Raw genomic sequence first — 16,898 nt, forward strand, 5'->3', positions numbered from 1 at the left:
AAATAAATAAACCTGAATAAAGACACTGAGATCTCGCACTGTGTCATTTTAAAGGGGTTTAAAACCTCCATCACTGTGTTTTCTGTGTGTTCACATTAATATAATGTAGTGTTCAGTCATCATCATCATGGCTACAAGTTTGTGTGTTGTTATTGTGCAGATGCAGTTTAACAGAACTGTCATTTATATGCTTTAGTGTTATAATCATGTTATTATAACAGTATAGTCATGTTATTATAACAGTATAATCCTGTTATTATAAACAGTATAAACATGTTATATTCATGTTATTATTACAGTATAAACATGTTATTATTAAAAGTATAATCATGTTATTATAAACAGTATAATCATGTTATTATAAACATGTTATAATCATGTTATTATTGCAGTATAAACATGTTATTATTACAGTATAATGTTATTATTACAGTATAATATCATTATTACAGTATAATGTTATTTTTACAGTAGAATCATGTGCACTGTTTACACTTTACTCATGAACAGCATCACTGTGTAACAGGGAACAGTGCAGGTGGAACTTTGTTTCTGTTGTTGTACTTCTTATTTTTATATTTATTTGACTTTATTTACCGCGCCATATGGGTGTGGACGGGAGAATGACCCGTAACGTGCGGCCATCTGATGTCACCCGGTGCTCATCTCGTTAGTATTCATAAACTCTCCCGTGCACACAGGAGTCGAGCACTTTAACATGCACGGTGCAGAAGCGTACAGCGTATTGCCTAGCAACAGCGCAAGTGGGCCGCGCGTACGCTTAGCGAATAGAAAGCTCAACTTCTGTTTCCAAGAGGCGCGCGCCGCTCGCGAGCAGCGCGCCGCGAACACGTCACTGCCGCGCGGCTGTTGCTGTGTAGTCTCGCGCTCTCTCCACGCCGCTAATGGCTGTCACCTGCACGCGCGCAATTCTATTGGCAGCCCAAGCTTTTATTCCCAAAAGTTGTGTTTACTTTCACAGAGCTGTAAAAGCGTGGCCGAGCTGATCTGTCCACTCCGGTTCGAGACGTGTGAAAGACACACACACGTCGTCGTCTTCAGTGTGTTTTTAATCGGGGTGTATTTGGTGTTTATGCAAACTTGATGACCAATAAATAAAATCAGAAACCTTCAAAATATAAAATCAGAGACTAATTAACGTGCTGATGGGAATCTGTGACAATCAGTCAATAATGCGTTCATAGTTTCATTGTAGTTTTTCACGGTGCATCATTAAAATGGTAATTAAATAGATACCAAGTATCTATTTTTATTCCACATTTAAACAATAGCTCTAGTGTGGTTTTAATTTACTATATGTAGTGCAAATGTAACCAAGATCCTGCTTTATTTATCACGTATTTAACCATAATACTGTCATTGTTCTGCTTTATTTCATTTGAGCCTAATAATACTCTTAGTGGAATAAGTAAATGTTGTAAATGTTGTGTAGGCTAAATATTGATCGATACTGTGGCCTATGTATATATATATATCCATAATGCCCAAATCACAATAAGGTGACAGCAGTGTATTGTGTATAATGTATTATGGAGTGCAGTATAACAGTATAGAGTCTGTGCTTTGTTTTATTCACACGTGGCCACGTGGAGGAAATTAGACACAGATCATAAATAAGTCCAGTTCCCCCAAATACATAGAACTTCATTCATCAAGTCTATGGCTTTCTTATATATATATATATATATATATATATATATATATATATATATATATATATATATATATATATATATATATTTATTTATTTTTTAATGGACTACAGAAGTTTAGCTAAAAACCTAGTTTCATTCTTGGTTTATATGTAAACTTTATTAAATAACCTGGAATAAAACGCCACAATATTTATTTTAAACTCTATGTATAGTGCAAGTGTTTCTATTTGTTTATTAAACGTCGGCCCAGTTACAGGGTTACAAACAGCTCTATATTATACATATACTGTACTGTTCAGGAGGGTAAAAGCAATACGATCTCACACACTTCTTAGTGCTCTTATAAAGGACATAAGACGCCATTTGGAGCTCAGCCCTCTGCTGTCTAGTCCAGATACTCCCTTAGGCCCCGGTGCATTGTGGGTACGGAATTCCCTAGGCCGAAGGGAGCCAGTGCGCAGGTCCGAAAGAAACTCCATGATTTTTTTTGGCACGAAATCCTGGAGAAAATAGGAACTTGAAACTGGGATTAATGGGAACAGGGCATTACTTGAAGCACATTAAAACCTTAACTCGTTTTCACGTGCTTAAGAAGCTTATATCTATATTGACGCTTTGAATGAAACACTCGGTTTGTCGGTGACTGAGTGAGAAACTCGAGATTTAAGACCAATTTTTGGCGACAATGCAACGGGCGCAATAAAAAACCCCAGCTAGCGTTATTGCTCTTTGTTTTTAGGCAGGACGGACGTATGGCGCAAAGCGAGAAAAGGTAGGAAAGTGCTTGAAAAATAGTACAGTGGAGTCTAAGGAGCTCCGAGCAGCAGCACTTGGAGCTAAAGGCTGTCCGAAAAGCTCCGCTATCTCTCGCCTCTGCTTTGCAACGCGGCTAACAAGCAGCAAACTTCGTAAACAGAGGAGGTATGTGGCTAAACCAGCCAAGCGAGCTAACGCAGTCTGTCTGACGTTCTGTACACAACAAACTCACCTCCTCTAACACTTTATAACTATTTCGCCTAAATCGCATCTTTTGCTCTTTTACTTTCTTTATCAGTGTCACACTTTCCCCATTATACGATATTTTTCTGCTTAGTCGAATCGTTTCTTTATAGCCTGCTAAGCTACCTAGCTAGTCGGCTAAGTAGTAGTATGTAGGCTAGCTAGCTGTTAGCCGGCTGCATTAAACGGACGAGTCCTCTAGTTATTATTCGTCTAATCAGTGGACAAGTGCTCATTTAAGCTTCTGCAAACAAGTGGCAAGGCTTTGTTTATTCTGTAAAATAATGTGAAAAATTTTTTTTCCGCCGTTTGGCGTCACTCTTTAACTTGTTTACTTTCCTTCTGTCATACATGCTGTAGGTTGGAAATGTAGTCAGACATATTTTGTTTTTTGTTTTGTTCGCCTAGTTCACTTTTATACAGTCCTAGTTGCCATTAAACGAATTAATAATAATGTAAGTGGTCGAAATGGACTAATGGAAAAGTTTGAATCATGTCTTTACACTTAGCAGCTGGTTTCTGTTTTCTTTATAGATATTAAATACACACTTACAATTTTTCTTTGGGTTACTAGTTTTTCTAGGTCTGAATGTAACCGGAGTATTTTCTAACCACTCATATACATGAATTGCATGGTACTAAAATTATTTAGAGGCAGGGAAACCTTTTAGATAAATAAAAACAATTTTATGGAACAGTTGGTACAAATTTATTTTATGAACGTATTCCAACAATTTGTATATTAGTCTAATTGTATATTAGCCTAATTATTTAAATGTGAACTTTAATATTTTGTCATAAAACAATTCATGAACATTTCAACAGCAGACTGCGTTATTTGTAGGGCTACTTTTTATTATTTATTTAAGCTTTGACAATCTATTAAATTAAAGTGAAATAGTCAGTTGTGATTTGCTTGTGACAGAAATGTAATAAATAAATCACACCCTCTGGCTTTGCTTCTCCACTGAGAACCACTGATCTAATCAATGGCTAATCAGTGACTTTTTAATAGCTTTTTTGTTGTTGTATTAAACCCCCCCTCAAACGGACCAACCGTGATCTATCACATGGGATAAATTTGAGTGCTGTTATTAAATTTGCACTTTCATTTCAGATTGTGAGAGTTGAGAGAAATCTTTCCAAAGCCAAGAGAGACCACTGGGGATAAAGAGACGAGAGGCCAGCCTGGTTTCGCCAGAACTGACTTCAGTTGTGTTGGGCGCTGGCAACACTACTTAGGATGTCTTTAATGGGGTGGATTTTATGGATGGTGCTGACTCCGGCTAAATAAAGATGAAAAGGTATAGTATAAAGTGTACTGTTTTGCTGTCAGAAGAATTCTTGCACATCAGCGAGATGCACACTAGGCCAAAAGTATGGGGACACTTGACTACCCATTTAGTCCAACATCCTTTTGCAGTGCCTGAATTTTGGTTTTGAATCTGGGAGGAATTCACCCCTTAAACTGATTACACAGGGTATTTATAGACTTTTGACACATTTTTTCAAATTGATCAACTTCATTCATTAATTTATTTCTACAGGAAGTTTATATATGACATGTCTATTTTTAGTTATTTTATTTTGTCAAAAATCTATATAAAACTTCCCATGATCTCCTTCAAATTGACATTAAGTACTCTGGTTAAACAATGTTATATCTTTAGTTTTTATCTTTCATGTGTTTTAGTTCACATGAACTTTCCTTCCTGTGGCCTCCTGTTCATCATTACAACTAAGAAATTAGTGAATTGGTCAGTTAATTTTCTGCCAGGAAGTAAGCAGTTTTCAGTAACTCCATTTCTCCCTGCAGCTGGGCAGTTTGGATAACAGTGGAAAACAGGGAGAATGTCGTCACATGTTCAAATGCAAATCAACATCACTTTTCAGGGCATCCACTCATACACTTGAATTTAATTAACTTTATGTATGTCACTTGCTTTGTTATTTCGAGTTTCTTTTTTATGCACAGAATGAATAAAGTAAGTCTTGGCTTTCTAAAGAGATATATATTTTAATACTTTTTTCATAATTCATGTATTTATTGAGGAAATTATTTTAAAAATAGATTTACTAACGATTAGAAGAGAATTAGCTTTACTCTGACATACATTTGCAAAGGTATAAGGAAAACATAATGCGTAGGATATGTACCAACCTATTGTCCTTTTACCGGTGTTAAAATATTTATATGGACTCTATTTTTTAACATAACCTCTGATTTTCATTTATTATTAATTTTGAAATTAAGCGGGTATTTATGATCCAAAGACGAGAATGATCCATTCATATGATCCAATTTAAGACGAGATGATCCATTTGCTTGTACTTCTCTTTTCTACTTTGAGTCAGAAGCTGTGCTCTACCAAATGCGTGCACCATAAAGAGCATTCAAACATTTAATGTTTGAATTTTGTAATTATAAAAAATAATTTACTTTCTTCAAAAACAACTACTTATGAATTTTGACTTTAAATGGTAGAGTGCATCACGTACATGCGTGAATAAGTTTTCCATGACAATATGAAAAAGGCTAATTCTGCTCTCAACAAGGCCCATAATGTAGAATGAGAGACATGGATGTGATAGTCAGTGTCTGCAAACTTTTGGTCTTGTGTTGTAGATTTAAAGTGTGCGGGAATAAGACCTTATCATGTTCAGTATCATCATATTGTCAATCATCATTGGCAGGTTTTGTACATTTATTGCAATTATAATGTCAGTAAAATGTATACTTGTATATTGTTCATCACCTGTTTGTGGTTTGCATTTCAGGAGCTGGATGAGTGTGAGCCAAAATGACTGGGGGCAGTGAGAAGGCAGCAGGAAAAAAAGATGGTGGTCCAACGCTCACCGCTCAGGTCCCTGTTGGTTGGCAGAGAAAAGTGGAGGATGGGGCAGTGGCTTACATTAGGTAACATTTCACCCCTTTTAAGTTTCCTACAAATGTTTACTCATAATCATTTGTAGTACCCGTTAAAATTAGCTCAGTGTTGACTGTGTTCTCTGTTACTAAACACACAAGTGTTAATAGCTAAGCACTGATTAACAAGTTAGGTTTAAGTGTTATGATCGATCATGCAGCAGTACCCATTCAACACAGCAACCACAGTGTAAGCTGACTAATATAGGCTCTCTAGCTAAAATATAAGTTCTGGTTTACAGGAGAAGGGATACCCCATGTACATGCTTTCTAAGACCTTGGATTATGTACAGGCCTTCTCTGAAGTTCTGTGTACATCTTTGGCTCTAAGAAACAGCTAACTCTAAGATGCTAACAACAGTGAGCAAGTTCAAATTAAAGCAACACCTGGGCCTGTATTCATAAATATTCTTAGTACAAAGAGTTTCTCCTTGTAATTTAATTCTAAGAAAAGTCTTAGAAATGTGGGAATTTCTCCTGAAAATTACAAAGTTAAAATTTATTCATAAAGCATCTTAACCCTTAAAAGAGCTCATTAGGTCTTAGGAATAGTGAACAGGATATTTAAAAGGCTTACAAGCTTGTTTAGCAGAGGAGAAACTATATTTAATAATCATAGTTAGTTAATAAAATGCTACAGATTAGATTGTGTAGGGATTATATTTTGACCAATTATAGTGTGTGTGTGTGTGTGTGTGTGTAATATATATATATAATATAAATTATATAATTTCTGCTGCTATGGCACTTTGCCACTCTTTCAGAGATTTATCGCATCAATAAATGCCATAGCGCCAGAAATGATATAATTTGGCGCTATGACATTTCTGTACTGTCAGATGTTTTTCATTTACATTACGTTTGTAACATACAGATGTTAGCATTTCTCTAATATGATTGGTCTCGGACATAATCCCTACAAGATATAGCCTCAAATATCAGACAAATATAGACAAAGTGAAGGCTTATAATAGACCATATTTTTTGAAGTATTTTTTTATTGGACAACCAATCACAGTCTCTAAAAGTATATGTCATACCTAACAATGGGGTTAGCCCTGCCTCCACTCTAAGAATTGAAATTTTCCTTGCTCAGATCTGCTCTGAGATTGGTCCTGAATCACTCTTAAGCTAAGATTCCTCGTTAGGATTTTTTAAGCTAAGTTCAGAGCTCTCTCAGATCATTTTTGTCATCTTTCTGAGTACGGGCCCTGGACATCATGTTTTTATGCAGTTTGTGTTCTGTGTATTTATTTTTCTCCCTGCAAAAAAGACTTTTCAGTCCTGAAACCACTTCCCTGTTACAGTATATCAGACTTTCTCAATACTGTTTGGTTTGTTTATGCTCTTGCTCCTGATTAGCTGCCTGTTCTTGTTGTTCACTATACTTATGATATTTTTTGAATCTAAAGTTAAATCTAAAATCTAAAGCATCAGCCAAGTGTCTTAAAACATATTAATGTACAAATTTCCTGTCAGTTCTGATTTCTGAAACCAATTTACTCTCAGTTCACAACCATCTAAAAAATGTGTAACATGCAGCTTTATTGTGAATATTCAAATGGAAGGATAATAGTGGGAAATAATTGGCTTTGTTCTGAATGTCAATTTGTAAGATTGACTTTGAAGTCCAATGGCAGGCAAGGCATCTGTGACTACGCAGGAGTGTGACTGTTCTCCAAAGCAAACTTCAGTCTCACACATTAAACACATTCACTCAGCTGTAGAACAGACACTGTGAGCAAAGCTGCTTAAAGCAGAATATTTATACATTTGTCAGCTCCCCTCCTCTCTCTCACTCTCTCGCTCCCTCTCTCTCTCTCTCGCTCACTCTCTCACCATCCTCTCGCTCACTCTCTCTCTCTCCCTCCCTCCCTCACCCTCCCACCCTCTCTCACCCCCTCTCTCTCACCCCCTCTCTCTCACCCTCTCTCTCTCTCTCTCTCTCTCTCTCGCTCTCTCTCTCGCATACAGCCCAAGTGGTACAGTTCTGTGTTCTGTGGAAGAGGTGAGGGTGTATCTGTTAACAGATGGCACATGTAAGTGTGGACTGGAATGCCCACTTGTCCTTCATAAGGTGAGATTCCTGTTTAGTTGTATGAATTAACTGTTTTCTTTTTCACAGAAAGATTTTTCTTTCTTACATTTTACAACAAAAAGAAAGTGAAAGGCTTCTCTAAGACAAATAAACAATGGGAAGTGCATATTATTTTATATTATAATAATGTTATATCACCATTATTCGTAAAGGATTGTCTATCTGTTGTTGTTAATAATAATAATAGTAATAAGTGGTGTTTTTACGTAATCTTGCTGTTTGTCCTACAAAATGTCCGATGTTTGTGCTATTTTTGTTTGAAAACCAGACAGACTTTTTATCTTGGTCTTATGCACAAGCTTGTATAAAGAAAGCTTGTGGAAGCTCTATTTTCTCAACTTTTTAAAAATGTTTTAAAATGTTTGATTTACGATTAAATTATGCAGCATACAGATGCTCTTTCGTTGTACTCTAATCAGCGCAGCAAAGACAGCGTGAAAAGCTCAAAATGCTAAAAAGGCATGAGCCCTTAAAGAACTTGTTTTCCTTGCAGGTGTTCAACTTTGACCCTTGTGCAGGGGTTAATGCTCAGAGTCATCAGTCAGGGAAGGTGGAAGAAGATATGACCAAACTGTGCAACCATCGCAGGAAAGTTGTCGCCATGGCCGCTCTGTGTCGGAGTATGCAGGCTTCCCAAATACCATTACCAGCTCATGGCTCAGGTACACTAATCTAATTGCTGCACCACATGTACATATGTATTTTATATTTGAAATTTTATATTTTTAGAAATATATGCTGTTAATGTCCACTATCTAAAGTATTTTTTAATAATCGCCTTAGTAGTAGTTCTAACAGCTGTTGGGTTTCTTTGATTGGGCAAGTCCATCTTGATATTGCATCTTGTGATCTTGTGAAGTTTAAAGTAACTTGCTTTTTTGTTTCTCTTGTATTCACATGACTTAGTTGTTTTGTAAGTCCAGCCGTCAACTGTAGTTTACCTTTTCATATGGTAACATGTATTTGCTTCTAGGGAGTGGTGTGTGCTCAGTGGATGGAAAAGATAAGAGAGTGTCAATAGTGGCTCGAGGAGATGTAGCCCAGCGCACATACACAACCCAGCTGACACTGAACCAGGTCAGACCCAGCAGCAGTGGCAGCTTTCCTTTGCCCTTGCCTCTTCTTCAGAATGGATCTGTATCTCACACCACCTCTATACTGACTTCTGATCCAAACTCACCTTTAAAGAAGACTTCTCCCCAGTCCCCAGGACCCAGTGTAACTGCTTATGGGAAACAACATTGGAGCTCTCATCCTGCCCTTACCCAAACCATTCTCCAAAGAGCACCCCATAAGCCAGTTTCTCCCAGCACTACAAAACTAGACACAACCCACACGTACCAGACAGACTCTTCCCTTCCCGTAACATTTTCTTCACAACCCTCTTCATCTTCACCTGTGATTGCTAGGGCAGGACAGCCTCATCTACAGGGAACAGTTGTGAAATCTTCTCCACCTCCTCTTTCTCTATGTTTATCCCCTTCTCGTGCTCAGGACTCTTTCTCCCCTCATCAGCGATCTTGTCACTCCTCTACCTCCTCTCTCTCTGAGGGAGCTCCAGGATCCATGTTTGCTCAGGGGGTGAAACCTTCCCATTCTCCTCTGCCTCCCGCCCAACCTTGCTCTTCACCCAAACTCCCTGTACCCCCGACCAGCCCACGCAGTCGCCTGGAGGGCATTTTGCAGCACTACAAAGACTGCAGCACCACCAACCCTGACTCTACTCAACAACAGCACACATACAGCAGCAAAAACAAACTTGAAACTCTGCAGAATCCACAGCCAGCCCAGAATAATTCCTGTGATAAAAGGAATGGACCAGTACTAGGTTCTGCCCCGGGACTGATTGGTCTCCCTTTGGGACAGATCCTGTGTCAGCAGAAGAGCCAGCAGCACATCAGCAACTCTTTCCCAGCTAGTAGCCTCCTTTCTGCAGCAGCCAAAGCCCAGTTGGCCAACCAGAAAAACCAGAGCCAGTCCAGGGCTGCAGAAACAGCCCTGGACAAGGAGCAGCAGTCCAAGGTATTAATTAGCACTTTAAATAGTAGCCTCAACACTCCTACAGCCCCAACCCAGACTTTGACTGCTTTTTTGCTTCCTAATTCCCCCTCTCTCCCTATGTCCAACCCTGCTCAGTCTGAAAAAATATTACGTCGCAAACGCCAGCGTCGCTCACCCACTGTTCTTAGCATGCTGAAAGAATCGCAGATAAATCGAACTGTGGGAGACCTGGTTGCGTCCTCCCCTATTGTCCCTTTTCCTTCTTTATCGTCCTCTAGCTCTCCTCCTCCTGTCACTCTCTCAGAAAACCACCTCCAGCCTGCACGCTTGTCTGGTGCTCCTCCTTCCACCACTTCTGTGCCTAATTCTGTACTAAGGCAGATGGAATTGGAGGAGGGAAAAAGAATGGCTCTTTCAAATTCTCTTCCTCTCTCCTCACCCCCTGCTTCATCTCAACCTCTCTCTGCCCTGCTTCAGCTCCTCAGTATGCAGACCGCCCACAACAACACTCTCCCAACGATACCACCCAGCAGGAACACAATTGTGCCGGCTTCTTCACCACCATTGGTGACCTCTCAAATGCCTCACTATGACAGCCAGCTTGGACAACAAACACATATCCACGTAAAACAGTCTCAGACCCAAACCCTGGTGCCTGCTTTGGATCCTCTTTCCCACCTGACATCTGCTCAGTCCCTTTCTCTGATGTGTGACGACACGGAAGGAGTTGCAGTAAACCTCAAAACAACAGCAAATAGTGCAGTTTTGAACTTGAGCCTGCCTAACACAAACACCGGTTCAGGAAGTGAACCTCCCATTAGCAGTCGTACCCTTGGTGTGATAAGCCAGCTGCCCTCAGACACCTGCCTGTCTGCTTCCACCATTTCAGACAAAACCTGTGGATCCAAACTAGGGGATATGGGCCCTGATCATAACATTTACCAAACAAACCAGCCAGACCAAATCCAGGCTGCAGATAGTGAGGGTAAGATTTTATTTTTCAGAAATCAGTAATATATTGAATCTTTTTTTTTTGGGTTATCAGATTTCTTCTAGCCTTTAAAATAATCTAAAATGCCATTTTAGATTGCCATTTCCTGTTAAGCTAAACAAGTGTGATTTTTCTCTCTTCAGGTCCTGTAATATCAGAAGAACAGCAGAATTTGGAGACTAAACTACTTTCTAGCTGTGATCCTGAACCTAACCTCTCCCTAACCCATTCACCTGGCACCTCTTCAGCTGATCTCCCAAACTCTGCGGCTGACCATGCAAACACCTTGCAGCTGGCTGAATCGTTCCCCTTCATGACACAGGAACAGCTGCTCCAACTTCTTTCCTCCAATGCAGCCCTGCCTTCGCTTCTTCCCCCGTTCTTAGGTTCTCTGCCTCTTGGGCTCTGGACAGGCACTCAGGCTCCTACAACCGGAGGCACCCAAACTCCACAAGGAGCAAACAACCTCCTCAACCAGGCTTCCCCACTCAATGTTTTGCCTTCTGCATTGGGACCTCAGGGGGACCTTCCTCTTAATCTGGTTAGTTTATTAAATCCTTCTGCTCCAGGGCCTCCACTGGCTCCAGGTGTAGCTCCAGGGCTTGAAGCTGGTGAAAAGAACCCTGGACTTCAGGCACTGCTCATGGCATCTTTGCTTTTTGGGCAGAATCCAGCTGCCATGCTCCCATTGCCAGGACTCAATTTAGATCTCCCTCCGCTGCAGCAGGTATTTGGGGAAGGAGTGACTCTAGAGAAGACCCCAGCTTTGCTGGACTCTGTCTTGATGGGGCCAGGACTCCTAGATGCTCTCCAGGCTCTAGCACCACCTGCAGATGGCCAGTCGCTTTTGCTCTCTGCCCAGCTCACTCATCCTCCCCCTCCTCCCTTCCTGTCCCTGAACCCTGCACTGCTGGCTGCAGCTCTTGCACAGGCTGAAACCCTTCCCAACCACACACCATCCCCCCCACCTCATACTCAGGTACACTCTCTCACCTGCTGACGTGCTGTGCTTTCATGATTTAATGAACAGTAGAGCAGTCAAAAGATTTTTTTCTGTTCCATGATTTAGATACTGCATGCATTTCTGCATGATGGGTATAACACAAAAAAATGTAAAAAGAAATATTAAACACCACAGTAAAAGCTTTACTGAATGTCAACTAAATAGTTCAGGGTGTAGCCTATCATCTAACGATCAACATAGAAATTAATAACAAAAGATTTTTCTTTTGATTTAAACCTTAAGACATTGGGTATATGGCACAATCGGTAGCATAACCACATTAAATTTAGCAAGGGAACAAGTATGCTAGTCTGAGATGCTGATGTTCCACAAACAAATGTATAGATAAATGGTATTTCTTAAATATTGCCTTCATTGCATACAATCCTAATACATAATAATAGAAGTGTGCAGATATTTTGCTTCACATACACTCTCATCCATTTAACTTGCTGTGAATAGCTAATATACACATGCTCCATACTGAATTTGATTTCAAATTATTTGAGTTTAGAAAGTAGAAATTTATCTGGAATGAAGTCAGTCTGTGAGAAGCTCTCAATCGAGGGACTATATTGCTAGAAAAACATTTCAAGCTGGTGTATATAAGGTAGTTCATGCTAAGATTGTGTGTGTGTACGTGTGCATTTTTGCATGTTGTAGGGGACAATTTCCAGTCCTGCACTGGTTTCTACCTCTGTGTCCTGTACCCCACTGTTACCAGTCACTGGACAGGAAACATGTGACTCGCTGACTGAGCAAGAGAAAACTAACAGCCAGACACCTCAGTTTCTTCCTACAATCTTGTCTCAAGGGGTCCTGGGTAAGTAAATAAAACTGCTATTTGCTATGCATTCCCATTTTCCATTGTGCTCTATGCTTGAATACATAGAATGCATAGACTATGTGTTTGTGCCATGTTTTGGATTATAGTTATGAAATGATCGTTGTACAGTTAGCCTGCAGGGGAGATTCCCTTGCATACTGATATTTACATAGGCTGCTACTAGTAACAGCTGTCTAGTCCCTTGCCATTTCTTACAATGCCTTTTATATGGGCAGCCTGCAAACAGTTTCTGGAACCTGAATAAGTGATAGACCATAAGCACAAAGAAAGGGTAAGGCTGGGTGTCAGGACTGATCTATAATAATGACCATAATTGTGAATTAAAGAAAAAGGTTCTAATGCTGCTGATGATTGACTGGATAGTATAAACCTTAGTATTGTCATGTCTTTAGAAGTACCCAACTCTGTGATGTTGGGATATTTATCATTTAAACGTCTGATACCTGAATCTTCGATTTGATTCTTATACCAAATCAATATTTAAGTAATACCTGCATCAGTAAACTGAGCCAAAATTGGCTTGGGTATTTTTGCGAATCTGAATTTTATAAACTTGTTTCTTTTTCTTTGTAAAGGTGACCTGGCAGCTTTGGGGAACATTAATAGTCTACATAGTTTACTAGCAGCTGGGCCTTTGTTGCTGTCCCAGGCTCCATCACTGGGAATGTCACTGCCACAGAACCAGGCTGCCCTTAACCCACTAACGTGCCTGCAGGTAACACAGTATTTCAAACATGATTCTCTCCCCTACCCTGCCACCTAACCTTGTGAACTTTTACAGATTGCATGGTGTTACATCTTGCAATTGAAACTGATGTAATTGGGTTTTTGAAGTTTTGATTTATACAATAAAATAACAAGTTGAGGATACACTTCAATATTATGGCCTTTTTTTTTTGTAGTTTCATGACACAATCTAAAGTAAGTCCATTTCAGTTGTATGCCAGTGTATGTTGCACTATGCACCGTACAACAATTGTGCTGGAAAAAATATTTTGTCAGGAACGTGTTTATTTATGATGTACATTATAGAAATAATGCATTTATGTTCTACCTCTTTTTAGCTGTCTATGGGTCCAACACTAATGGGGGAGAAACCACTGGCAGTACATGAGACCACACCTGCACAAGAAGAGCTCCCAGCTTCCCATCTTTGTGAGGAATCCCTGCTTAATCCTGGCCACCTACAACCGCCTACACAGCAGAGGGAAGAGACAGCTGGGGCTGATCCAGGGCTTATTGACCCATATGGATCCTTTATGGATACCATCTACACTTCCTTCCTGCAGGTGAGTGGGCGTGGCTCAGAGGGAGGGAGTGACTCTACCCCGCTCTCATACCCAGAGCTCGCACCTTCTCTTAGTCCTCGGCGAGCATGCTCAGTGCACAATCCTGACCTGTCCCGTCTCAGCATGGAAGCGGCCCAATCTCCGGCCCGCGGCACACCCAAACTCAGCGAAGACCCGCCCATCACTCCACCTTGTAAATCTGCAGAGTCTCACCCACCAGATGCCCCCCTTCATCTCACATTTATGGAAGAGGCAAAGACTGATGGCTCAGCCAAGCTGTGTGTCTATAGCAATGGTATAGTTTCAGGAGTGAGAAGAGATGAAGATGGGGAAGAAGAACAAAGACAGGCACCAGGATACTTGAGCCCCAGAGAGAGAGTAAGCATTGACCCAGTGGATGATACCATGGGTAACATGGACACAGAGCAAGGGAGGGTGAGTATCTCTGTTAAATTAATGTTTTGGAGTTTACTGAATTGGTTTTCTCACAAAGCTGTCCGGGCATTAAAGGTGCAGTTGTTCTTAATTGTTTTAAAAACTACAATAATCATACTAAGTACTAAATAGCTTGAAAAATTTGTTTGTTTTCTGCCTGGCCTCATTTACTAACCTTTAGTATAGATTATAATATTTGTGCTCATTTATGATGTTGATTAATGCCAATGAACAAAACATTTATTGCACATCTGGTTTGCATTTACTGATGCTCATAAAACTCCATAAAAGAAAAGGTTGAAGGGAGCTGAAAGCACACATTGTGACAAAATGATTAAAAAAGGAATGGAAAAAAAAGGAATTTCTCAAAGACAGAGTTTGGAGACAAATTACAGTGAATTATTTGAGGTAAAAGGAAAATGCTTTGACATGTAATTGGACAAAAAAAAGAGATACATACACAGTACATTGGTGGTCATGGTTCCAAAGTACCTCACCAAAGAAAAAGGGTGCTTTAATTGGCTTGGTGACCAGTGCATCATGGCCTATTATACACTAGTGTGGAATGAAATATGTTGTGAGGAAACCTGTTGTATGCAGAAAGAATCCTGATGATGTAACACAGTACACTAAGGAATAGATGGTTTGGTTGAGACATACCAGGTCTCCCACTTAGTATCGATGTTTTAACTGTAGTTCACCTCACAGTCAGCAGGGAGTAAAAATAACGCGCTGCTCATGTAAGGCATTAAAGTTCATTTTCTAATTATACTAAAGTGGTATGGAGCAGAAAAGTGCTTGCACATATTTACCTGGTCATCAAAGTAAATTGATTATACATTATACAATATTTTCTTTATTAAAATATGTAAACAAAGTGCTTATTGCTGTATTATACAATTTTTAGTGATTTAGCAGTTTGTGAATCTGCATCTGCAGTGTGTGTGTGTGGAGTTTGCATGTTTTCCCTGTTCTTACAGGGGTTTCCTCCAGGTACTTCAGGTTCTCCAGAGTCGAAAGACGTGCATTGTTGGCCGATTGGCATCTCTAATATGTATGTAGTGTGTGAATAATTGTTTCCTGCAGTGGACTGGCACCTTGACTTTTATGCCCCCCGAGTCCCCTGGGATAAGTTCTAGGTTGCCCATGACACTGTGTAGGAAAAATTGACAAAAAGGTTTTTCACTTAATATTACTGTAGTTTAAGCACGTCAATCTTTTTTGATCCTGTTGTAGGCTTTAGAACTTCGTACAGGAGCCAGGAGGGGAAGAAAACGAAAACAAACGTAAGTATTTCAGCCTTTAAGCGAAATCAAACTATATCTTTAATTAAGCCAAAGCCAATTCCTCGCCATTCCTTTACACTAGGCTACAGAGAGGGCCTGAGTTTCCTGGAGATATTGAGCGCATCATAGAGGAACCAGCAGCTACAGTGAGCCCAACACACAAACATCCCAGAAACAAGTTCTAGCCAATTTAACGCTCTTGTACAAATCTTTCAGTCAGAGGACATTCTGCCAGACTATAGCAAGTGTATATTGTAATCCATTTCTAATTCCGTGCGTCTTGTGTGATGCAGATAGCACTGCAGAGGCCAGCGAGAGGGAAAAGGCGGCGTGTGGTCAGATAGATGTTCTAACAGAAGCCCTTATCCTACTGTACTTTACACACCAACACCAGCACTGTCAGTATGGCAAACCCACAGTGTGCAATTGAGCAGCATTGTGTTGTCCTGCAGAACGCACTCCATCTTAAAAGCCTAGTTACCCGTCACGCCTTCTCCTTCTTTCATCATTCATTCCCTCTCTTGTGGATTTGACCCGTTGTTCTGTTACATATTTCTAGCCACAGTGACGAGAACAATACAAGTGATAGAGTTGGCTAGCCAACACTACTGCATAGGATCTTTCCCTCGTTTTACTCTCTATATTAATGATGGGCCTGTAATGCCCTCTATCTGCCAACCATTGTTACTGCATTCCCTCTAATTCCTTTCCTACCTACCATGTGTCATGCTGGAGTAATTCTGGGATAATGGCCCATGAAAACTTTGACTGAAACCAATTATTTACAGGCTTAACCTTGTCATTACTTATGTGATGACTTACATAACCTCATGAGTAGAATATCCTTCTCACACAGTGTTGTGTGTAAGGAAAGTATGTACTGTATGTGTGTATGTTGCGGGGGCCGGAGTCCAATACTGTGAGCCGTGGCAGATTCTGCATGTATAGTCAGAGCTGTAACTCGCCCATTCCATTTCCTCTGACACCAACTGCCACTTCATCAACATAGGCACAAAATATTAAATTAATGGTTTAAAGTAATAATGAGGATGATTATGCAATTTTACTAATGAATTTATGTAAATATGTACAGTTTTAGTATTTTATTTTGTACACTTTTTTAGGACAAAATGATCAATTTGTAAAGTATTTCCTTCTCAGAAAAAAAAACCTTTCCTTTCCCATATTTACGTTGGTTTTGTAAAGAGAATACTTTGTGAGCAGTAGCATTTCTTTGTTTTTATGGGAGTCGACTTTTATTTAACAAATTAAAATGTTTACCTGTATCTTTGTCAGTTGTGTTTGTCTCTTGGATCTCTCAATGGTTACACAATGGGATGAAAAGAA

General features: G+C 39.8%; 1 protein-coding gene across 2 annotated transcripts; it reads left to right on the forward strand.

Moving 5' to 3' along the window:
* The first annotated feature begins 2,059 nt into the window (after positions 1–2,059).
* On the forward strand, positions 2,060–16,842 carry mbd6 (methyl-CpG binding domain protein 6). Of its 2 annotated transcripts, none has more exons than XM_060868176.1 (13): positions 2,060–2,597; positions 3,793–3,979; positions 5,454–5,592; positions 7,576–7,678; positions 8,193–8,361; positions 8,673–10,685; positions 10,835–11,670; positions 12,358–12,517; positions 13,117–13,256; positions 13,606–14,265; positions 15,502–15,551; positions 15,634–15,697; positions 15,845–16,842. In XM_060868176.1, exons 3-13 carry the CDS (start codon positions 5,477–5,479, stop codon positions 15,893–15,895), a joined length of 4,362 nt encoding a protein of 1,453 aa, XP_060724159.1. In that variant the 5' UTR covers positions 2,060–2,597; positions 3,793–3,979; positions 5,454–5,476; the 3' UTR covers positions 15,896–16,842. The 2 variants fall into 2 exon arrangements, with proteins under 2 accessions (XP_060724159.1, XP_060724160.1); XM_060868177.1 differs by having other exon boundaries at positions 2,060–2,448.
* Positions 16,843–16,898: the final 56 nt, after the last annotated feature.

Source organism: Tachysurus vachellii, chromosome 4 (genome assembly GCF_030014155.1).
Source record: "Tachysurus vachellii isolate PV-2020 chromosome 4, HZAU_Pvac_v1, whole genome shotgun sequence".
NCBI classification, from domain to species: domain Eukaryota; kingdom Metazoa; phylum Chordata; class Actinopteri; order Siluriformes; family Bagridae; genus Tachysurus; species Tachysurus vachellii.